The sequence below is a fragment of the Balaenoptera ricei genome, chromosome 10 (assembly GCF_028023285.1).
Source record: "Balaenoptera ricei isolate mBalRic1 chromosome 10, mBalRic1.hap2, whole genome shotgun sequence".
NCBI lineage: Eukaryota > Metazoa > Chordata > Mammalia > Artiodactyla > Balaenopteridae > Balaenoptera > Balaenoptera ricei.
Genome location: NC_082648.1, coordinates 8,030,844 through 8,055,566, shown reverse-complemented (window position 1 = coordinate 8,055,566; position 24,723 = coordinate 8,030,844). Strand labels below are relative to the sequence as shown.

The following is a 24,723-nucleotide window of genomic DNA, read 5'->3' as shown; positions in this document are numbered from 1 at the left end:
GCTTTTCATAAGTGGCCTTTATTATGTTGAGGTAGTTTCCTTCTATTCTTAGTTTGTTGAGTGTTTTTATCATGAAAGGGTGTGGAATTTTGTCAAATGTTTTTTCTCCATCAGTTAAGATAATCTTGTGGTTTTTGTCTTTCATTCTGTTAATGTGGTGTATTACATTGGTGATTTTCCTATGCTAAGCAGTCATCTATTCCAGAAATAAATCCACTTTGTCATCATGTATAAGCTTTCTAATGTGCTGTTGAATTCAGTTTGTTAGTATCTTGCTGAAAATTTTTGTTTTAATATTCATCAGGAATATTAGTCTATAGTCTTCTTTTCTTGTAGTGTCTTTACCTGTCTTTGGTATCAGGGTAATGCTGGTCTCAGAGAGCTTAGAAGTGTTCCATCCTCTTCAGATTTTTGGAAGATTTTCAGAAGAAATAGTGTTAATTTTTATTTAAATATTAAGTAGAATTCTCCAATGAATTCGTCTGGTCCTGGGCTTTTCTTTGTTAGGAGGTTTTTAAATACTATTTAAATCTTACCCATCGTTGAACTGTTCAGATTTTCTGCTTCTTCATGATTCAGTCTTAGTACATTTCTAGGGATTTATCCATTTCCTCTAGGTTAGCCAACTTGTTGTTATACAATTATTCATAGTATTCTCTTCATTAAGTTGTCTCTCTATGTTCTCACCAATTACTTTAAATTCTTTGTCAGGCAGCTCATAGATCTGACTTTTTTTTAAAATCAGTTTCAGTTTTTGGAGTTTTTGTTTGTTCCTTTGATTGGGCCATGTTTCTGTGTGGTGAGTGCGTGTGTGTGTGTGTATTTTTTTTTTTTTTTTCTGGGATTTGGCACTCCTAGGCTTTGTATAGAGCCTTTGTGAAGAGTAAGACCTTTCACCAGTTAGCCCAGCTGGAGGTTCCTGAACTTCTCAAAACCTTTTCTCACCTCTTGCTTTCCCCATGTCTGCCTGCAGAACTGCAGCTCTGCATCTCCTTGCCTCAGCTTTCACTAGCTTCCAAACTTCTTCGGGTCCCATAAGCACTCTGGGTCAGGCAAGACAGAAACCAGTCCCTTGAGTAGCCACCAGACAATCCAGGATGTTGGATATACAGTCCACTCTTGTTTTTATCTCAAAGGAGGACCCCTGCTATACAAGGTTTCTTCTTGGTGTCTCCACACCAAATGCTGGGATTCCTACCCCTTTTGTTGGAATCTCTTCTTGGTTTTGCAAAGGCCTGGGTGCTGTAGTTTTTCAACTGGTCTCTAGAGCTCTCACAAAGGTATTCTGTCCACATACTGTTGTTAACTCAGCGTCTCTGTGGGATAGAGAGGGCATAGCTTCCTAGTCTGCCATCTTGCTAAAGTCACCATTTTCTAAGTCTAGAGTCGATTATCTTGTTTTACTATCACCAATTGTTGCCTTTTGTATTTTCACCTTCTTGCACAAATTATTCTCTTATCACTCCTTTCTCCATGTCGTAGCCATAATCTAGCCTCTATTGTACTTATTCACATTCAAAGTTAACTTTGTTTTTATTTTACTCTATTTTCCTACCCACTCAAACTCCCACTATTAACTCAGCAAATCTCAATGTCAAGATAGATGATATAGTCAAAATCAAAAATCTATCAAAAATCTACGTTTATTGGGGCTTCCCTGGTGGTGCAGTGGTTAAGAATCCACCTGCCAATGCAGGGGACACAGGTTCAAGCCCTGGTCCAGGAGGATCCCACATGCCATGGAGCAACTAAGCCCGTGTGCCACAACTACTGAGCCTGTGCTCTAGAGCCTGTGAGCTACAACTACTGAGCCCATGCTCCACAACTACTGAAGCCCACATGTCTAGAGCCCGTGCTCCACCACAAGAGAAGCCACTGCAATGAGATGCCTGTGTACCGCAACGAAGAGTAACCCCCATTCGCCACAACTAGAGAAAGCCCACGCAGCAACGAAGACCCAATGCAGCCAAAAATAAATAAATAAAATAAAATTTAAAAGTAATCTATCTTTATTGCTCCTTGAGCTATTCAATATTATAGCTACTATTGCCACATTCTAAATCTCAGTTGCTTATAACCATTTACCCTCTGAAAAGTTTAATAACATATATATCCCATGAATGTGTGTGTGTATAATCTGTATCTATCTCTCTGTCTATTATCTATCTATAATAGTGACAGTAAATTTCTGAATTCTGATATGTTGTTTTTAGAAAGTGTTATGTAGGGAATTAGATGATCAATGAATGCATTAACATAATGAGAAAAATTCTCCAGGTGTGAATTCTCATGAAGGATTTATTTTATATGTATACAATAATGATTTCATAGCAAGGATCTTTTGTGATAGAAGATCATTGTGAAGACAGTTGTAACAAAGAAAAGGATCCATCAATATATTTCATACTACATATAGACAAGTGAAGGTTCTTCTTTGGTTTATATTTCTAGCCAGTTTATACTTTTGGAGCTCACATAATTTTGCAAGCTTCTGGTTGAAGGGAACACTTTTTCCTCAATCAATTGTTTCTAACATGGCCATTGTGGATTCCTAGCAGTCACAGTCATGCTTCATAACTTGAAATTAAACTTCATTGCACTAAGACCATTATTTTAAGCGAACAGTAGTCTTGATCTTTAGCTCTTTGCTTTCTCTGTTGTATTATTCAGCAGCCTTTTCCACATTTACAACTCCATTTTCCACATTTTGCCTCTTTTGGGGAGAGCACAAATATTTCAGGAAGACTTTAGAGCTTTTGAAAGGCATCCTGCAGTTTTTTTGCATTAGTGCTTACTTTTTACAGCATTACATTTAATATTGTTTATCTTGATTCCTGACTTTTTTGGAGGGAAATGAGAGTGCTTCATTTCCCTCACGCTGGTCCTGGCACTGAGAAAAGTACTCAAAGAGGATGGTTACAAAGACAACAAACAAACCTTCCCAGAATTCTGTCAAACAGACCAATTAATTAAACAAAGTAGATATTACAATCTAAGTATACTGGACAGCCAGTAAGTGGATTTTCTCACTAATTTATAGAGAAAACCCACCACTAGAAGTGTGGGTAGGTAAGAAAGACAATAAAGCTTTTCAAGGCTGAGCACTTCCTTTTGCTTCTCTTGCCTCATAGAACTGTAGTTTTTTCTTTTACACAAGTTTAGTGCCACATTCTTCTCTTTGCAATGGACAGACAGGTGATATATGCTGATTTAAACGTATCCAGGAATGCTGGCCTTCAAAGCTCATCACCTCCATCTCTTCCTCAGAGTAAGTGGCTTTGATTTTCCTTTTGGCATTTGTATATCTTCCATAGTTAGATTTTTCTCTTAAATTTGTAGCTTTAAATCATGGCTTTGAAGATGAGCAGCAACTATATTAATGTTAAATAGATACAGCATGGCCTGTCTGTAGGTAATCACAAATGTGGAAAAAAACACATACCTTATAGATTTCTTTTTTATCAAGATATCTTTGTGAAAAATGAATATAGTTCCTATTACTGAGCCTTGGCTAAAGGATCCTGAAGAAATATTTTACATGTATGAACAAGGGAATATTTTGATTTTTTGATTTGTTTATTTTTTGCCACACCATGAGGGATGCGGGATCTTTGCTCCCTGACTGGGGATCGAATCCGTGCCCCCTGCAATGGAAGCACAGAATCTTAACCACTGGGCCACCAGAGAAGTCCCTTTTTTGTTTTTGTTTTTTTTTAACAAATGAATATTTTTAGAGATTTTTTACTACCTTGCTGTAATAGTAACCTACCTTATTTCAAATCCCTCTGTAAAATACTGTGATTAAGTTCCAATGCATTTGCATCCGTGGCATTCCTTTCAGAATACAAAGTGTAGGCTCAATGATTAACATCCTTCACCCTTCAAAGGGAAGGGAAAAAAATGTTCTGAAAGAAAATTATATTCAAGATCAAAAACTTGAATATAATAACAATCTGATGATTTTTAAATTGAAAAGTATAACAGTTTAGAAGGATTTAAGCCACAAGGCACAGGAGAATATCACTGATGCACTTATTTCATATTTGTTGAAGTTGGCAATTTTCTGTATGTCAGAGGAGTTAGTATTCTGAGTGAAAGAGATGGGGAATTCTAATGTGAGGTCATAGGTGATGGATTCCATGGCCTGGGGATAGATGAAGAGAAACTACAAATTAAGCAGAAAAAAAATGTATAAAATCATCAGGACATAGTATTACATTCTGAAGTCAAACCAAACTTACTAAACATCAATAATATTGCAATTTTTATCCAACCTGATATTCATTCCATAGTGTGCTTGGCAAGTGGGTTGTATCTTTTTAGGATGGTTTGGTATAATTTGAAAGTATTAAGTTATCAATGTTCTAAATTGGAGATTGAAAAGTCTTAGGGTTATCAAATACTTTCATGATACCCTTCATTTGGGGGTTACAGGAAATTGGAGAATCTTGATAACTACAGTGAGAATTTGTCAAGCCACGGTTATTTTTTGATGGGAAAGAGAAAGACTTTCTGTTCCCTATTCAGATCTAGCAAAAGTGAAGAGAAAGGAGGATGGTGTTGGAAGATATTGGAGAATGAAAATAGAGAAAGACAGCGAGATTTTCCTCAAAAGCTACTATCTGTGATTCCAAATCAATGAGGCCAGATAATTTGTCTATTCTAAGTGTAGTCATTATTCCACAAAATACCATTCTAAAAGTAAATCTGAGAAAACATAGAATAAAGTCAGAACAAAATGTGTGACTACAAAACGCTTGTCAACTGAAAAAAATGCCTAACTTAAAAGTTGAGAATTATGTATTTGGCGGCTTTACAGAGGACTATAGCTGAGAAGGCAGCCTCTCTGATAGTTCTGAGGAAATGGCCCCAAGAGCTAAGGGAGGAGCAGGGATATACAGGAGCTTTTGCTTAAAAAAAAAAAAAAAAATGTAGTCAAACATCAAAAGTTTACGGCTAATCACAAAAACAGACACCTCAAGTTAAAGATTTTAGTGCTTTTCTATATGTGGGAAGATGCAAAGTCTGGGCTTATTGAAATAATTCCTTTGACATGCATCTTAACTATCTAGGGCCAGTTTCCTGTTTTTCTCCATCCTGAATTCCCCTCAAGTTTTACTATCCGGGGCAGCTGCACTGGCTGGTGGCTTTATGGTCACAACATCCTTTGTTTACTGAAATGGCAGGTGACATTCTTTCTCCACACATTGATCTGGTATTACAATTATTGTGAAACTACCACTAAGCTCTTTGGCTAAACAGTTTAGCCAAAATGGCAACTGTAGAATAGTGATTATATCAAAAGCAGTCAGGAAAACCAGAGAGAGATGTGAGTTGTGACGAATCTGGTTTACGGCCCAGGATTTGGTCTCTTAGAAAAGTAGATAGGTGTTGGCAAAAATGCCTCTAGAGTTTATTTATTCATCCAAAAATAAGCACCTGTGTCAGGCATGCCCTAGGTGCTGAGAATACAACAGTGAACAAAATAGTGAAAAAATATTTTCCTTTATTGCGTTTATATTATAATACTAGGAAGACTTACAAATAAATGAATAACTAAGAATATATATGTATACATATATGTGTTAGATAATATTAAGTGCAATAGAGAAAATATTTTTTAAAAAATGGAATAGAGAGTTAGCTTTTGGAGAGGGTATGATATCAAATGGAATAATCATAGAAGCCTGCCTGACAAGATGACATTTGAGTCAAGACCTGAAAGAACTGAGGGACAAAGGTATGCTTCCTGGGAGAAAAGCCTTTTAGAAGATGGACCAGTGCAGGTGCAAGATCCGTGGGATGAGAACATGCCTGTCATCTTGTAGGAGGAGCTCATAGGTTCGTGTGAAATGACAGAGCATGTCTGTATGGAAAACAGCAGGAGATGAAGTTAGACACATAAAGGGAAGCCAGAATGAATAGGGATTTGTAGGCTGTTCTACAGACGTACAGACTTAGATCTGCTTGAGAGAAAGCCATGGAAAGGTTTAGAGAAATGAAGTGAGATGATTTGGCATACTGTTTATATCCAAACAAAAAACTAGCCTTATGTGGGTATTTCCAGATGACTAAAGTTTACCTGGCCTCTTCAACTTGTTATTGTAACTCTATTGGTACAATAACTCTATTGGTGTTATTAGTTCTAATATAGTGCAGCAGAAAAACAACACAGAACCCTCCACTCAGTTCTTTAAATTTTAGATGCGCGGTTATTATGTATCAGACACCATGTCTAGAAGAACTATTTCATATAACCCTTTCCAAAATCTCATGAAGTAGGTATTATTCTACATTTCACAGGTGAGGAAATTTGTAGTTTATGAATGTTACGTTGCCCGAAGTAACATGCTCTAATACAAATCTGCTAGATTTGAGAGCCTCTGCTCTTAACCACTGCTATCCTTCGGTAATAAATGTCAAAATAGTGACTATATGCAGCTTTCTCCATTTTTCAAAATTTCAAGGGAGGAAAGGCTGAGGAAGAAAAAATGGTAGAATAGTAATATACAACTGTGAGGAAACGTCACGTAGGACTAGTCTTAGGTTCACTAAGTTTAGTTGCTCTGTGTCACACGAGCTCACATTAGAAGTTCTAGGTCAATATTCTCCAGTCTGGTTCTCCCATTTTCAGATGTACACCCAGGACCTTGGAGCTCCTCTAATTGTCTACTCTTATCTCTCCCCTCCAGATGATAATCCAGGTGTCACTACCTGAAATCTAATCTATTATCTGTTTCCTCCCATAAACTTTTATCACATTTAGTTATCTTAAATTCCATCTCCCCAGTGACATTTTAGAAAGAGCTAACTCTTTTATGAATGTCCGAGTCCTAATGAAGAGACCATGAGTAGTTGTCTGAAAACTGGGTCGCACAACTTAATCGCCAGGGAGAGTGTAAAAAACTAAAGTAGAAATGGATTTGTGGGTCACTCTGGAACATTTAATGAGAATAAAGACAACACTTTAACATATCTGATACTAAAGTTTTTAACAAGTGACTCAAAGCATGTATTCCTTTATACTGAGGAATATTAGAAAAAATATAAAAAGGAATAGATAACATAAATAAATGATATAGTTACATTAGTAAACCTTTACTTGTAAAGGCCCTTGGCTCTAATAATACAATTTAGAAAATAATTTATAATTGTAATATATATAACATATTATAAACCAAATGGGAATAAAAGGGGTCTTATAATTAAGCCAGGTATAGAAGTTGTCTAAGCAAAATTTCAAGTAGAATAACCGAAGTACAACCAGAATAATTCCTGTCAGAGCTGATATAATTTTGGAAGCTGTTGCTCAGTGTTTCCCAATAATTTTTTACATTAATAAGTTCCTCTTTGATTATTTTTCCCTATGAAATCTATTGATAAGGTTATGATTAATTTATGATCCCACTTTAATTAATACAATCACAACTTTTGATGAACATGAGATATACAGTACATTGTTATTGACATGATACAGAGAAAAGCAAAGGTATTTGACATTTTTTTAGACTATGCAATGTTGTAGACACAGGTTCATGTTACGTTATATTCATTGAAATACTGAAAATAACATGCAAGCTCATAAAATACTCTTCCTTGAATTCCACCCATTTGGTCCAAATTGGAGATGATTGTTCCAGAAAACAGTAAAGCAGAGGAATTCACGTCTAAGAATAGAACTGTCTTATATCACCAGCACCTAACATGTTGTTTGGCATAAAACAGAGCCTCAACAAATATATCTTGAATGAATGAAGGCCTTCCTTTTTGGACAAAATTCTTGGACTTACTTCCTACAGTAGGGTATATGTTTCATTTTTGTATAGCATTTGGCATGTTTCAAAACACCGTCACATCTATCTCGTTTGATTCTTATACCAATCCTTCATACACAAGACAGGCATAAATATTTCTATTTTATCTATAAGCAAACTCTCAGTTGGATCTGAGATTCCATCTTGTGGAACCCTACTTTAAGATGACTGATAAATATCCTTCCCTGCCCCTACCCCCAACCTGAATCTAGCTCTTTCTTATGTTATCCAAACAACCTCTGCTTTTTGTATTAGATGAACTCAACTGAGTTAACCAAGTATATTTTCTTAATGTCTCAGATGTTTGTCAGGGTCCACCTTGGCATAAATTTGCTCTGAAACTTGGTTGTGCTGGGATTATTCTTCTTGCCTTGACTGTGATTGGGTTGAGTGTTTCAGGTAAGTGATGCAAGATCATTTATTTCTTGTTCTACTTATTCTACTTTACCATAAATATTAAAGTATGTTAACATTTGGCCACCCCAAATTTAGTGGAAGACCCATGAAACAAAAACACTTACAAAACAGTGCTCCAACAGTGCTCAGCCTGTACGTACTAAGCAAATTTCATCCTTTGTCGTATTTCCCTTCCTAACTGTTCCGATAGGCTTCACGGGGGATTTCACGTGTGCTCCAAGAACTTTTAAAAAATCACAATTATGATAAAAGCATGACAATAACAAAGAAAATAAAAATTTCCAATTATTTACAGTTCCTTAAGTGCCTACTAAATTCCAGATTGTCCTAGGCAATCTCTCCCATGGGGTAGGCACAATTATACTTATTCTGAAGATAGAACATGAGGCAAGGAGTGTAAACAATTTAAGAGTTTAAGTAACACCTGGGAGCTTACTTATATAGTAGAAGCCGGTAACTCAATGTGTGTGTGTGTTCACTTGCTATGTGTTTGTTTATGTTGTCTTCTAAGTAGACCCTTTGTTACTACACGCTATTGCTCTTATCTTCTGTTCATTTCAAGCTTGTTGAGATAAAAATTTCCTGAAGTGATATATATATCCATTTCACGGCACCATTCAGCATTAATCTTCGTAATGATTTCTCCTGATTTATTAGTGATATTCTTGAGACAAAACTCATCAACAGAAAAAAGCAGCACGGATGCTCAAGAGAACAGGAAGGAAACAACAGGTATATTTTGTGGCTTTGACTTTCCTAAGAATAATGGCGAAAATTCGATAGGTATCATGCATTGTCTTAATTAAGGCTCATAACAACCCATACGTTAAGATAGTATTATCGCTCTGATTTTATGTTTGACAAAACTGAGGTATGGAAAGGTTAAGCAACTCATCCAGGGTCATACAGGTACTAAGTGGCGGCACTGGGAATTGTACTTTGGTGGTCTATCTTCAGAGCCTACGATCTTAACCACCAGATAATACTGCCTTATGAGAGACTGCTGCTAGGATATTCAATAATTAATAGCCAAAAACCAAGCTATAAAGTAAAATATGCATTTAAGTGGGATATTTGATGATTTTAATGAATATGTCGAGCAGCTAACTCTGGTCCGAAGTTAATTAATGGAACACAACATAAAATGAATTATTTAATATTTATTGTATTAAACATTAAGACATTGATCTTGTTCACGTACTTACTAAGTAGTGTTAATAAAGACACTATTGTTGAGTGACTGTAGCAGAATGTGATCATTTATTATATACATTAGTACAGAACAGAAATTTTAAGAAACTACGAAAATCCTTCTGGAAAATGCTATCCAATAGATCCCATTAATAGGCAAATATATAATTCAGCAATTAGAAATTTTCTTATAATTTTTCTCCATGGTATTTGCCATTAACTTACGGAAATGAATTGTTATTTGCTTTTCATTTTACATGTTGTTTAAAGTGGACATTTTTTACATAAGTTTGATATTGTCGTCATGGAGTGGAAAGAGCACTTGTAATGAATTTAAGGAATCTCAGAAAGAGTTTTGACTCTACCAGCATCTGCTTTGTGTGGACTTGAACAAGTTATTCTGTCTGTCAGTGTTTTAACTTGTCACTAATTTTCAAATCTTAGTACCAGAATGAACAGTAGGTCTCAAAACCCTCAAAGTTATATTAAATTCATGAATTGTTCTCACTGTGATGATCAAAGACTTCCCTGAATTTATAATGACTTGTGCATGTGTGATTAGTGTTAGTGGGGTGGGGGGCAGGTTAGAAACATAACATTTATTCTTCTTCCTCTTTCTTACTTTAGAGAGACCAGTTCTGTTAAAGTGCCCAACAAATTGGCAACTAATCCGAGATAAATGCTTGTTTTTTTCTGACACTTACAAACCTTGGAATGACAGTCTAGCCGACTGTTTCACAAAAGAATCCCGTCTGCTGCTTATTCAAGATCAGGAAGAATTGGTAAATAATTAAGTAAAATACTTTAATACGGCTTAGCCCTTGCTTCTAACCATATCAAGATCTTCGTGCTATAGCCTGGAGGATTCTATGCAGATGGAAGTATTAATTTTGACTTCAAGAAGCTCACAATCTGAGACACTAAATGGACATGTAAGCAAAATAAATATAATTTAATGAATACAACAATATAAATACAAATATTTGGATATATATAAGTATACAGACAGAAATATCACAAATAAGGAATAATTAACTCTGATGGGGAGTTAGGAAAGGCTTCAGAGAGGAGGTGATACTTGAACTGGGTTTCAGAGGATGAGTACAAAGATGCAAACCAGTAATAGATAAACAGATTCAATATTCAGTCATTTCTTCTGTTTCATTTATAGAGACTCATACAAAACCGGATAGACAAAGGAGGAATTCCATTTTGGATTGGATTAAATTTTACATTATCAGAAAAGAACTGGAAGTGGATAAATGGATCCTTTTTAAATTCTAATATGTGAGTACTGGATAAGCTAATCTGAATATTCAATTTACATCAGGCTTACATGGCAAGATAGTAACATTGTTATTGAAGATTGAGATTTATCATTTTAATTTAGTTTAGAAATGTTCAGGAGGATCAGAATAGTCTGAGAAGAAGAATGATTCTGAAGTTGGTTGAAAAGTTCCACATATGAAAAGACATCAACCCTTTGCAACAATATATATTTTTACCTGCAATGGAGTTTTAGGAGACAAGGAATAGACTAACTCCTTTGGGCGGGGGCACACAAAACAGTTTTTAAAATAACAACATTTAAAAATTAAGAAATTTCTAGCTGGAAGCTATCGGCACGAAGAATTGTTTAAGTAGTGTTTTTCAAACTGTGGGGCCACATACCTTAGCGGGTCACAACCAGCATTGGCACGATGAATACAAGAGGAAAAAATATAGTAAATATCAGCGTAGGGTATCCAGACATTTGAGAGAAATTACTCACATTGTAACAAGTATTGTAGCCTATTTTAACCAGCAGTGTAAAAGGAGGGTTGTTTGAAGAGATGTAGTCAATCTGCATAAGCCACAAAAGAGCTATTTGCCATTTTTTTGGTTGTCTCATAGTTTCTTTTGTAAGATGGTCAAGTTAACCATCGGTGTTATAGGAGGATTGATGTTACACAGTTAAATTATAAATTTTTAATGGACTTCATCGTTGTTTGTACAACGAAGGGCAGGACATTTTTTTCCCCTAGAAAGTGAAAGTGTGCAGACATCCAACCAAGTTTCTGAAAAGAATTTTTGATGAGTTTTTCAGAACAGATGATATTGTGTTACACTTTTTGAGTCTGTGAATGCTTTATTCACATTTGTATAAATTACAGTTAAAATGGATTTTTTTATCATTCAAAAAACAAGAGGTTAAAATTCAAGACACAGGAGCATGTTCAAGTTTATCTAAAATATAGTAATAATTTATTGTGTGGAAAATTATTAGACCTTAAAAGAAATGTTGGTTTAATTAGCACATTTTGACATTGTTTGACACGTTCTAAAATATTTTTTTAGATGCCGTACTTTAAAATGAAGATTATTTTAAAATAAAGTGTTCTGGACTAGAATAAATGTATGAAAAGGCAAACATATTTTGGTAAATAAAACTACACTCTGATTTTTTTGCTTTTCTAGGGATTTTTTCTATATTTTATTTACACATAAGTGCAACTCTGATATTAACTTATTTTTATTTTTTTGTACATAGTAAAGGTTAATTTTGGTTTGTGTGTGTGTGTGCTTCTTATTGGGCCATTATGTTTATTTTATTAAGGTTTATAATAAAACTGGAAAACTCTGAAGTGTCCATGAGCAAAAATATAGGCAAAGATGATGGATTAAATTCGATTGAACACTCTACTTTATTCTGAGGATACAAATGATGATTTGATTAAGATAGTGATCAGGTAAACCTGGAAGGTATCATATTATAGTAGAAAGAGCATCAGTTAGACTCTGCTTTTATTTTAATTCTCTACCTTGGTTTTCAGGTAAAGAAAAACATAAAGGGTGTTAATAATTTTTTTCACAGGACTGTTTTGGGGATTAAATGAGATAATGTTAGACAACTAGGCAGAGATCTGGTCAAAGAAGGCCTGGGAAGTCACCAAGGGCCTTTTGGACTTGGCCAGATGAGCGGTAAAAAAGTTATCTTGAAAATCGAAGAAAGGACCAGAAGGGTGGAAGAGATAAAATACAGGGGACCTTTGCAATAGCTTGGTCAAGAGAAATTCTGATTTGACTCGGGTGTCAGGCACTAGGAGAGAATCAGGTTGGCTTCTCAGGGCCGAGGGGCTCCAAGAAGAAATGGAACAAAGGAACAAAGAAAAACTGTGATGGAGCCCTGCCCACTGCTACCACTTCACTTTCTATTCGAGACAAATAGGTCTTGCACACACCCTATCCTGGCACCCCAGCTCTATCTTGCCATCCCACTGTTTAACTGCTACTCATGCCCCACCTGCAATGAGCCACAAGACTCCTGCTTCTTTGGAACTAATAGTACATATATTGTAGCAGACACTCACCAACCTGTTTGGAATGGGAAAAAAGGGAACCTCCTACTACATACAACACGTACTGAGCCTCCTTTTCCGGTTATTGATATATTCAAATTCTGTAGACCCTGAGTATCTACGTACTTATTACATTTACTGAACTCATTCTTTGTTAAGCATGATCACACTTTCATATACATGATCTCAATGCCTCCCCAAATATATATACCCTATATATTTAAGAAAATCGAGGCTCAGTGAAGGTAGGAAACTTTTCATATGACATGTTAATAGGAGGTTCAATTCCCAGTTTCCAAAACTTCTTCTTTGTATGTATCATTATGACATTTCTTTTTAGAACAATTCTTTTCCAGTGAAGATGAGCTTGCAAGTTCCAGAGGTTTATATTAGCTTTCTATTAAAATTTATATCATTGTATTTGTGACTGGGTACTTATTCCATGCTTAATGACCAGCATCTTGTTGTTTCCTGAAACTTACAGAACATACTGGCTGGTTGAGGAGAATTATGTGAGAAAATCACAAACACTAAAGAAAGGCTTTTCTTCTGCTCCACAGATTACAAATTACTGGTAATGCTGAAGAAAACAGTTGTGTTTACCTCTCAACGATACAAATTTTTTCCGAGAACTGTGCTACAGAAAATAAATGGATCTGTCAAAAAGAACTAAAACCTGTCAAAAATAAAGTATGTTCTGCCACTTGACTATACATCCCCTCTCCATTTCTTTTTTAATCTTTATTTATTTATTTATTAGGTGGAACTCTTAGTTGAGGCATGCATGTGGGATCTAGTTCCCTGACCAGGGATCAAACCTGGGCCCCCTGCATTGGGAGTGAGGATTCTTAACCACTGCACCACCAGGGAGGTCCCCCCTCTCCATTTCTTTAATTTCCATTTCAGGTCTCTCTCATTTTAACTGTATATACTCTTAGCATGGCCTAATGTGCATTTTCTGGTACAAAATGGAACAAACACTGAGAATTCTAACTGTTGTGAGTCTTACAGACATTCAAGTTTAATCTCCTCATTCAATAAATGAGAAAACAGATACATAAAGAAAACACCTCATTTTAAGAGACAGTGATTCTCTATGGAACAAAGCCCAGACCAGCTAAGGGAAATGGTTTCTAATCCTGTAGACTTCATCCATTCCCTCTATGCCTTCGCTCACTTCCAGAAAAATTTTAGTAAATGATTTCTGAAGTCCTCTGCTTCTCCCATAGCCTATGCTTTTTTTTTTTTTTTTTCAATACCATCACACAATTGGGTTGTGGCAGAACATTGATTAAAATCCATTCTCTTGACTCATATCAGAGACGTATTACTAAAGGAGTTTGGGAAGGGACCTTAACTCTTTCCATTTTAATTTCCTCATTGCTTTTTTATTTTCCTTCTATGTTTCTTTTTTCTATGGCTCACGCTGTAGGAAATATGTAATCAAATTTTCCATTATTCTAATGGAAAAGGTGATATTTTTTTCAACTCTGCAGTTGGGGAAGCTGAAGTTACAGAAGAGATGTGTTTATTCTGATAGATCTCTTGAGTGTTCACTTTTTAAAAACACCTGCCAAATTTTCTTTGGAAATCAAATAAATGATAATATTGAATTTATCGTACAAAGAGACTCATAATAAAATTCCTGAAAAATAGACATCTACTTACTCTGATAATTCAATACCAACTTGAATTATATAAATTATATATTTATATAATTGTATAGTAATTATATAATTATATAAATTCAAGTAATACTATAATGACCAAAATAAAATTTTAATTCCTGTTTTCCATGCATGTTGATTTACAATACTCATTAATATAAAATTTTGAACACATCAAAAATTCAAAGTATAATTCAGTTTGTGCCAATTACTTTGGAAATAAATTATTTAGAAAAACATTCTAGACAAGAGTATCATTACCAAGTAATATATGATAAAAGTGAGATTTTTGAAGTGTTTGATACTTTGGGGAAAAAGACCTGTAAAGAACAGAAATCTTAGAAAAAATATTCCCACAACTGACCATGTACATTCCTACCTCTTTGGAATGATGTTCAAAGCAACCTTCAGGACAAAGCTAAGTCCATCCAGTTAGTCCAGAATTCATTCCAAATACGGCGCTTTCCTTCTCCTATACTTGTTAGATCTGAAATGAAGTACCCCTAAAACACACATCTGCAAGAACCTTTTACAATGAAACTAAGCCCAAGAAGTTTGGTTCTTACACTGTCATTTGCTATTGCAGTATTAGATAATCAAGTAAATTTACTCTTGGATATGATACTGCTGAGATCATCTCTGAAACTCAGACTATAAAGATACAGTTCCATGAGGAAGGCATGTCTAACCATAGTCTAGGCAGATTAAAAAATATTAGGTCTAAGGAAATTTTTTGGTTGCAGTATTTGAGTCAACGTTTATTGACAATAAACTCACTGCAATGCCAAGCCATGTCAACTTACTACGTTATTCAAGATCTGCGATCTACATTTCCTCTACACAGCCCATGCTCCTGACGCAGGCTCCTGACCACTCTCTAAACACATCCTGATGTTTTATGATTTCACGGTTGTCCCATACGTGTGAGATGCTCTTTTCATCACACAATCCCTTTATTCTTTGCCTAGAAAAAGCCTAGTAATTGTGGAACTCTTGAATCAAATGTTAATTTCTTTCTTAACTTTTCCTCAAATCTCTCTGGCTCTCACAATTTTTTAATCTATTTCTTCCCACTTTTCTAAAATAGGATTTAGTTCTTCTTGGCTGTATTGTAATTAGTCTTTTTTATGATCTTAAAGCTGGCTCCACTTCTCTCCTGGCTAGAGTTGGACAAGTACCAAGACAGAAAAATGAAGGGAAGAGAAGTCTCTGACTCAATTTAAAAGAGTAAGGGCATAATAATGGTCTATGTATGTTTTATTAAATGGACCTTGAGACTGGACCAGTGAGATTCCTTCTGTTTATTTCCTATGCCATGTGTTTGAATTTGAAGTTCATTTCCTTCTGTTTTACCTTCCTGCCCCACCCATTCCACAGAGCTCTTCAATACACACAATGTGGGCTAAAAAGCAGGTATCATGGTTAACATATACACACTACTATATATAGAATAGATAAATGATGAGGACCTACTGTATAGCACAGGGAACTATACTCAATATCTCGTAATAATTTATAATGGAAAAAAATCTGAAAAATAATATATATATGTATAACTGAACCACTTTGCTGTACACTCAAAACTAACACAACATTCTAAATCAACTGTACTTCAAGTTTTAAAAAAAGCAAGTATCATGGAAAAACACTTATGGTGGGAAAAATTTAAAAATAAAGCATTCTTGATGCATAAGCCTAGGGTTTTTTTAAACCATTTTTTTCTGATCCACAGATGTTTAGGTAGCCAGCAATCAGATTCTTTTCCTTTATAATGCTAGTATGGGTAAAAAAGAATAACTTTTGACTTTCATGCCAAGCAGTGTGGGAAAGGAAAATCCAAGAAGTACAAAGATAGTTATGAAAATTTTTTAAGTTCTAAACACCTATAAACTCATGAAGTAACCTGATCTGGTGGTCATAGCCTTTAGTTTACCCCTTGGCAGCAGTTAAAGTTTACATCTGCAGTTGTTTGCGATTAACTCCATTCTGCCCTCTTGTGGACTTACTTGGTTTTGTTTTTTGTGTGCGTGTGTGCGTGTGCGTGTGTGTGTGTGTTTGTGTGTGTTTGTTTGTTTGTTTGTTTGTTTTTGTGGCTACACTTGTTCCCTTCCGACCAAGCAAAACAGAACAAAAGAAAAAAGAAAGTTGTATATCAATCAGAAGAGACTTATCCATTTTGTCCCTTTGCAACACCTTATTTATTTCCTTCATAACATATGAAATTGGATAATTATCTACTTATCATTTTATTATTGTTATTATTTTATGACCACTATTGCTATTATTATTATTAGGCCCTTTCCATGGGGATATGAGCTCCATGAGATCAAAACCTTCTTAGTATTGTTAGCCAATGCATGGTTCTGGCGCATAGCAGATGCTCAATAAATATTTCCTGAAAAATAAACAAATAATTATAAAATCAAATTTGTTTACTGAATGAGCTTACCTAGGTGGTTCTTGCTTGGGGTCTCTAGTGCAGTTGGAATGAGATGCTGACTGGAACTCGGGTTAGCTCAAAGCCTTTGTCACTCATGTATGTGGTTGCTGATTGCCTGGAACCTCAGCAAGGTGGCTGAGTTACACGAGCAGTTTTTCTAAAAGGACCATTTTTCAAATGATAATATAAGCAGCATAGAATGATTTGTCAACATTTAAAAGGTGATCCACTAATAGGGCTAGAACCCAAATATGATCACCCAGGTATATGAATCAAATTGCATTCTCTATCAAGACAATCTATTAGGGCCCTTTCAAAATAAACTTTAAATGCTGCATAATCAGAATGTGCTTTGGATTTAACCTTTGCGCTTCATGGGAAATTTTCAGTGTTCTACTTTAGGAATTATGTAACTGCTACCTGGCTAAAAATTTCCAAGCGAAGACCTCTAATAGGCATAATCTCTAAATGGAATTCCAATTCTGACTGATATTGCTCTCCAAGTTTTTCTTCAGGTATTTTCCTCATTTTACATGTGAGAGCTACTCATAGTCAGCTTGAGTAAGGTCACAAAATTAGACCTTGATGAAGCCAGGACTAGAACTAGGTCTTTCCCTGAAGCAAGGATCAGTCCTTGCTTCTTCCTACTTCAGTGTTTCTTCCAATTTCCAGCGTTTTTATTTGAATCTTAACTACTCAGCTGTGCTGTGAATTTTCTCAGTGATTTTTGCCCTCTGGGATTTTTACATTTCTCCTCCTAGAGCCAGCATTTGAGGATGTTATGTTAAGAAATATTTTTTTCTGGACGCTCTTTTCACAGGAGTGTCCTTATACAAATTCAAAAGTGAGTCTATCGCCACCTTGTGACTATAATGTGCAGCTGCAACTTTAAAAATGCAGTTATGGGGTAGAGTTTCACATTTACAAAAAGGTTCCAGAACAGTTCGTTCAACACCAATATTTTCCCCACCTAGATCTAACAATTATTACAATTTTCCCACATATCCTCTCTTTCTTGTTTTCTATTACCTTTTTTTCTGAATGCATTGAATAGTAAGTTGCATATATAAATAAATCTAAGAAAGTCAAAATAAGTTAATATATATTCTAAGATATATTTTACATCCAAATCTTTCCAGAATGTCCTTTAGAACCCCTTGCCTCCTCAATCCAGGATCTAATCAAAGTTTACACTTTGCATTTGGTGACTGTCACTGTCTAAAGATAAACTGAGGAATATGAAAAATTTTAAGAGTTTGAACAAAAATTGATTCAAATCAGGCAGTATCCAATCTAGCAGATAGAAAGGAGCTCCAAGGAGCTTTATAAAATATGAGACTTTTATATGCAGAAAGGAGCAGGAACAAGGAAGTTGTTGTAGGCAAAAAAAAAGTAGATTGGTTATTGCAAAGTTACTTTCCTTTAAGGGATTGTAGGAATCTATCAGGCAGATGACCTAACTAGTTCTGATCAGACAATTCCTAATTGACTGCTTTAAGATTCCAATTCTGGGAGAGGCAAAACTGTAATTAAGTCTTGGTTTGGCGACATGGGGCTTAGCACAAGTGAATCTATTTGGGGCTTGTTGTCTTGTTTTCAACATTACTTTGGTGTCTTTTATTAAAGAATTGTCCGTCTGCTCTTTTTCATTTCCCCGTGGCATTCATTTATTGAAGAGTCTAGGCCAGTTTTATTATAGAATGTACTGCATTATGGATAGTGATTTGTTCATTCCCTCAAAATTTTAGCGTCAATTTAAAAATGTGACCTCCAATTTCTTTGACATTTGCCATTGAGAATAAAGGTCTGTGCCCACTGCCCTTGAACATGATTTCACCCAACGTGACATCTCTTGCTACATCGTAAAAATCAGTGTACCTTCCGCCTACATTGAGAAGCTCTTGGGATGCTTGCTTTTGGAACTCAGCCTCTAAGCTGAGAAGAAGTGAGACTGAAACAGAGCAGGACCCTCTATGGTCCTCTCCACCACCATGTCCTCAGCCTGCCTTTTGTCTGTGGAAAAATTTTAGCCAAAGAATAAGTTTAATCAGAGAAGTAAGAAAATGCAGAAACAAATGAAAATAGTGAAAGGAGACCAAACAATAATAGTTTAGTCATTAAGCAAAGTCAAGGACCTTTTAGTTCCTCCTCAAGGGCTATAGATAATATTCTGAGCCATATCCTTTGAGTGGCTATTGTAGATATTGAAACTCTCACTAGGTGGAAGAAGTTAACTACATGATGACCAGACTGTAGCCATGACATAAACCGCCACAATTCTGAGAACTGGTCTCAAGGAAATGGGAGCAGCCGGAACCCACTTTCGGTTACAACACCACATAGTGGTATTCTGGACAACAGCCCAAGCTGAGGTTCCAGGCAACAGCCATCCTCAACTGCTAAACGTGTAACTGGGGAAGGCTTTGCAACGACTCCAGACCCAGGGCCATCATCAGATTGCAACTGCACTAGAAACCCAAAGGGAGAATCCCCTGGTTGAGCCCTGTCAGAGCTGTAAGAGATAACACAGTCATTGTGGTTGGCACAGTATTCAGCCACAAGACAGGAGGAGGTCCTGCCATCTGCAACAACATGGATGGAACTTGAGCACATTGTGCTAAGTGAGATAAGTCAGACAGAGAATGACAAGTACCGTAGGATCTCATGTGTGCAATCTAAGAAAGTTAAACTTGAAAAGAAAAAAACGGAGAATAAAATAGTGGTTACCAGGGAATGGGAGGTGGGGGGTAAGACTGATGACGTTTAAGGTACAAACTTACGATGAATAGTAAACAAGCCACAGTGATCTATGATGAATATAGACAACCATAATGTCCCAGAATTAGGTAATGTAATAAATATTGCCTCAATGGCAATTATATTACAATATATAAATGTATCAAAGTAATACATTGTATACCTTAAATTTACAATGTTATATGTCAAATATATTCAATAAAAAATAATTGTGTGGGCTTCCCTGGTGGTGCAGTGGTTAAGAATCCGCCTGCCAATGCAGGGGACATGGGTTCCATCCCTGGTCCAGGAAGATCCCACATGCCGCGGAGCAACTGAGCCCGTGCATCACAACTACTGAGCTTGCCCTTCTAGGCAAGTGAAGAAGTGTTATCAAGAAGGAGGAAGTGTGTCAAACGGTGATTTTTTTTTTCCAGGAAAGATGTTATGTGGCATACTTCAATAAGTCCGCTAATAATTTTTTAATTTTGCTGAGTGTAGTATTCTTAGGTGAAAAATTTTAAAAACAAACAAAAAACTCTATAGATTTTCCCTTGCAGTCTTCTGTTACATATTGTTGCATGGAAGTAGATACCAGCTTGGTTTTCTTCCTGGAGAGTAAATCTGTATTCTTACCTGCTTCTCCCCATCCTCCATTCCCACCTCTGCCCTCCCACCTTTCCTTAAAATAAAAAGGCAATTTATGTATTGTACAACATGGAGGATATAGCCAATATTCTGCAATAACTTAAATGGAAAGTAGCCTTTAAAATTGTATAAATTTTTTTTTAATTTAAAGACAATTTAATGGTTATCAATCTATCTTAAAAAAGAGCTTTAACTACTACTGATTTTCAGTTTGTGTGGGTTAAACCCAAAGGCATCCCTGATCGATCTGTTTGTTTGCTGGACTACCTTTTATCTTATAATTAAAAAAATATTAGTGGGATTATGGAAGAGTCTTTTGAACATATCACCTGGTCTACTGCTCTTCTAAATTGAGACCATCAAATCACGATCTAGCCCCTCTGCATCTTTTTTTTTAAACTTTCCGCACAATATTTCATATATGCATGCATGGAAGACATTTTTTCTAGATTCTAATACTTATGCAAGCTTTTTGTTTGTTTGTTTTTTATTCTACTTTATATTTGGAGGGCTCTGGAAGAAAATATTCTTTTGGCTACATTTTTACTTAGTTTCTACCCTCCAGCTAGCTGTGTTGCTCTACCCTTTCTAGCCATCCTATTTTACTGTCATTCAGAGAAAAGAAAAAAAAGAAAAACAAAGAAGAAAAAAAATTTTAAGTCTTTTTTAAAAATGCAGAACAGTTCAGTTTTCTCCAGCCCTATCCCCAAACATTTTTCTAGGCTTTCTTTTATATGTGTGATGATGCCTTAATGTATGCATTTAAACACAGCCACATACAGATCTTCCTGGATTTATGATGGGGCTATATCCCAATAAACCTATTGTAAGTTGAAAATATCATAAACTGAAAATGCATTTAATACACTTAAACTGCTAAACATCATAGCAGAACCCAGCTTACTTTTAACATGCTCAGAACACTTACATCAGCTTATAGTTGGCCAATATCATCTAAAACAAAGTCTATTTTAAAATGAAGTGTTTCTATTGAGTGCATATTTCTTTTGTACCATAGTAAAGTTGAAAAATTGTTAAGTCAAACCATTGTAAGTCAGGAACCATCTGTACTATGGTTTCATATGTTTTCTCTCCAAACTTTTTGTTCATCAAGTAGAATGTAGTATAGATATTTGTTCTCCACTGATATAAATTATGTCTACCTAATTTGGTGCTGAGATTTCTACCTTGATTTCCCTCATTGATGCTTATCAGCCTAAGACTAACAAGAACAGGTCTGACACTATCAAACTCTTAGAGGAAAACATAGGCAGAACACTCTATGACATAAATCACAGCAAGATCCTTTTTGACCCACCTCCTAGAAAAATGGAAACAAAAACAAAAATAAACAAATGGGACCTAATGAAACTTAAAAGCTTTTGCACAGCAAAGGAAACCATAAACAAGACCAAAAGACAACCCTCAGCATGGGAGAAAATACTTGCAAATGAAGCAACTGACAAAGGATGAATCTCCAAAATTTACAAGCAGCTCATGCAGCTCAATATCAAAAAAAAAACAACCCAATCCAAAAATGGGCAGAAAAACTAAATAAACATTTCTCCAAAGAAGATATACAGATTGCCAACAAACACATGAAAGAATGCTCAACATCACTAATCATTAGAGAAATGCAAATCAAAACTACAATGAGATATCATCTCACACCAGTCAGAATGGCCATCATCCAAAAATCTACAAACAATAAATGCTGGAGAGGGTGTGGAGGAAAGGGAACCCTCTTGCACTGTTGGTGGGAATGTAAACTGATACAGCCACTATGGAAAACAGTAAGGAGGTTCCTTAAAAAACTAAAACTAGAACTACCATACAACCCAGCAATCCCACTACTGGCCATATACCCTGAGAAAACCATAATTCAAAGAGAGTCATGTACCAAAATGTTCATTGCAGCTCTATTTACAATAGCCAGGACGTGGAAGCAACCTAAGTGACCATCAACAGCTGAATGGCTAAAGAAGATGTGGCACATATATACAATGGAATATTACTCAGCCATAAAAAGAAACCAAATTGAGTTTTTTGTAGTGAGGTGGATGGAGCTAGAGTCTGTTATACAGAGTGAAGTAAGTCAGAAAGAGAAAAAAAAAAAAACCATATGCTAACACATATATACGGAATCTAAAAAAAAAAAAAATGGTCATGAAGAACCTAGGGGCAAGACGAGAATAAAGACACAGACCTACTAGAGAATGCACTTGAGGATACGGGGAGGGGGAAGGGTAAGCTGGGACAAAGTGAGAGAGTGGGATGGACATATATACACTACGAAACATAAAATAGATAGCTAGTGGGAAGCAGCTGCATAGCACAGGGTGATCAGCTTGGTGCTTTGTGACCACCTAGAGGGGTGGGATAGGGAGGGTGAGAGGGAGACGCAAGAGGGAAGAGACATGGGGATATATGTACATGTATAGCTGATTCACTTTGTTATACAGCAGAAACTAACACACCATTGTAAAGCAATTATACTCCAATAAAGATGTTTACAAATAAATAAATTAATTAATTAATTAATTTAAAAAACAGGTCTGAGTTAAATCTGAGTTTACTATGTGCTGTATAGCAAGGGATACTACACACCATGGGGATCCATGGGTGCCAGGTTTTTGCCAGTTTGGATATTTGAAAGCCATCACAAGACTCCATAGAGCGTTCTTATGTAAAGCCTTTATCTAAAGGCCATGGGCAGTGGAGCATGAGAAAGAGAATGCAGGCAAATATTTGGTAGGCTAGAGACCTCCAGGGGCAATCACCCAGGGTTCTTTTTTCACACATGGTCTGTGTTCTGCCTCTGAATTGAACTACCAAGATCTATGCAAGGAATCATAGCTCTGGGAAAGCTCGAGATGGAATTTCCCATCTGGGTTCGCATTCCCACAGTCACATTGTCAAGTCAGGCTGTCTAATTGGTTGTGCCAGTTGGAAACCATCCATTAACAAACTGGCCTAAGGGTCACATAGGAGTTTCACACTTTGAACAGTACCTTATAAATTCTATTGCCCTTTTTTAGCCAAGAGTCAAAGTCGGACCACCATGAATTACCAGGGATAAGGCTGCAGCTTTTCTGGTCCAGTTCAGCTGTAAGTCAACTTTATCTCACACTGCAGAGTATATCAGTGGGAAGGATCTGTTACAGGATTTGGCCTTGTGCTGGGAAGTTTGGGGGAGAGTTTGATAAAGTGGGGCTTGCTCTGGATTGGATGATGCCAGAAACCAGCATTTTGGTTCACTGGGCAATTTGGTTCATGGGGTTATTGAGTATTGTATAGGGATAGTGCTAACTTGCAGCTGTTTTATGGTAACTCTATGATTATCTCCAGGGGCACCAGAAAACATGGGCAGGATTTATAAGGTGAGGTTTAATGTGTCAAAAACACATGCATGTGCCCTGTATCAGTTTGACTACATTTTTTGCTGAAAATGTATAGACTGATGTTCTGTACCAGGTAAACCTGGCTACACAGACAGGTTTTGGCTGTGTGACCAGTGGGGAAATAAAAATCTCTTAACAAACTTGTGCCTTGATTTCCCAGAGGCTGAGATATTACACACACATCTTGGTGGTTCATGTTTTAGAGACAAAGCTTGTCCTGTGTGATGGAAAGAGGACCCTGGAAGATGTGCCTGTATGTCTAGGACCTTCCTGATATTTGCCTGTGTTTTCTTTCTCCTGTGGTATCAGATCTTTTGCCTTTATTAAAACTTCCATTTAAGTATACTTTTTGGAATTTTAAAATTCTTTTTACATGCACAGCCCTGTGTAGTCACTGAAGGTTTCGTAATAGCTTTAATACAAGGGACAAGAATAGCATACCAAGACTTAAGCCATAAATGGAAAAGAAGCTGCAGTCACTGATGTGAGCTAAGAGAGGGAAATATTTGGTTATTTTTGCAGTTACACAGTGTTCTGACTTCTGTCTGTGCTTAGAGATGATTAATGAGTGACCTTGTTTTTTTTTTTTTTTCTCACAGTAGAATTCCATTTAATAAATGTAGAAAGAATGATAGACTTAAAAAAAAAATCTCTATTTGGTAATCATCATACTAATAGGTGATTCGGGAAAGAACCATCAATAAATGATACTAAAACTAGAGGGCTAAAAGTACGATGAGTTAAAGAATATTTACATAGTCTTACAGTATCTCTCCACAAATCCATAATAATTGCAACAGGAGAACTAGTAACCTTCACATGGAAACGTTAAAAGGCATCACCCAAATCAACGATCAGTGTTAACATCACCAGTAAAGTTACCGACTCTCACCAGTTGGTCTCCAACAAGGGTCCTCCTACGTGGTGTCGTTCCAGCCAATAGAAGGAGACTGAGTTTGGCTCAGAAGCAGAGAAAAGCTTTCTTCTTTGGTCCGAGAATGGAGCGGTACGAGCTAGGCTCTGGAGATCGTGCTCTGCCGAGAGGCCCGCGGGGCGCTGCTTTGCAGGCTT

General features: G+C 36.2%; 1 protein-coding gene across 1 annotated transcript; it reads left to right on the top strand.

The window, feature by feature from the left end:
* Window positions 1–3,183: 3,183 nt before the first annotated feature.
* KLRB1 (killer cell lectin like receptor B1) lies at window positions 3,184–13,468 on the top strand. Its single transcript, XM_059934459.1, has 6 exons — window positions 3,184–3,268; window positions 8,115–8,213; window positions 8,889–8,963; window positions 10,050–10,204; window positions 10,594–10,709; window positions 13,321–13,468. Exons 1-6 carry the CDS (start codon window positions 3,184–3,186, stop codon window positions 13,466–13,468), a joined length of 678 nt encoding a protein of 225 aa, XP_059790442.1.
* Window positions 13,469–24,723: the final 11,255 nt, after the last annotated feature.

Coding starts and splice junctions, on each gene's coding strand:
- KLRB1 (XM_059934459.1), top strand. CDS start 3,184: ATGGACAGACAGGTGATATATGCTGATTTAAACGTATCCAGGAATGCT. Junction 8,214..8,888: donor GATTGGGTTGAGTGTTTCAG/GTAAGTGATGCA, acceptor CTGATTTATTAG/TGATATTCTTGAGACAAAAC. Junction 10,710..13,320: donor TCCTTTTTAAATTCTAATAT/GTGAGTACTGGA, acceptor TCTGCTCCACAG/ATTACAAATTACTGGTAATG.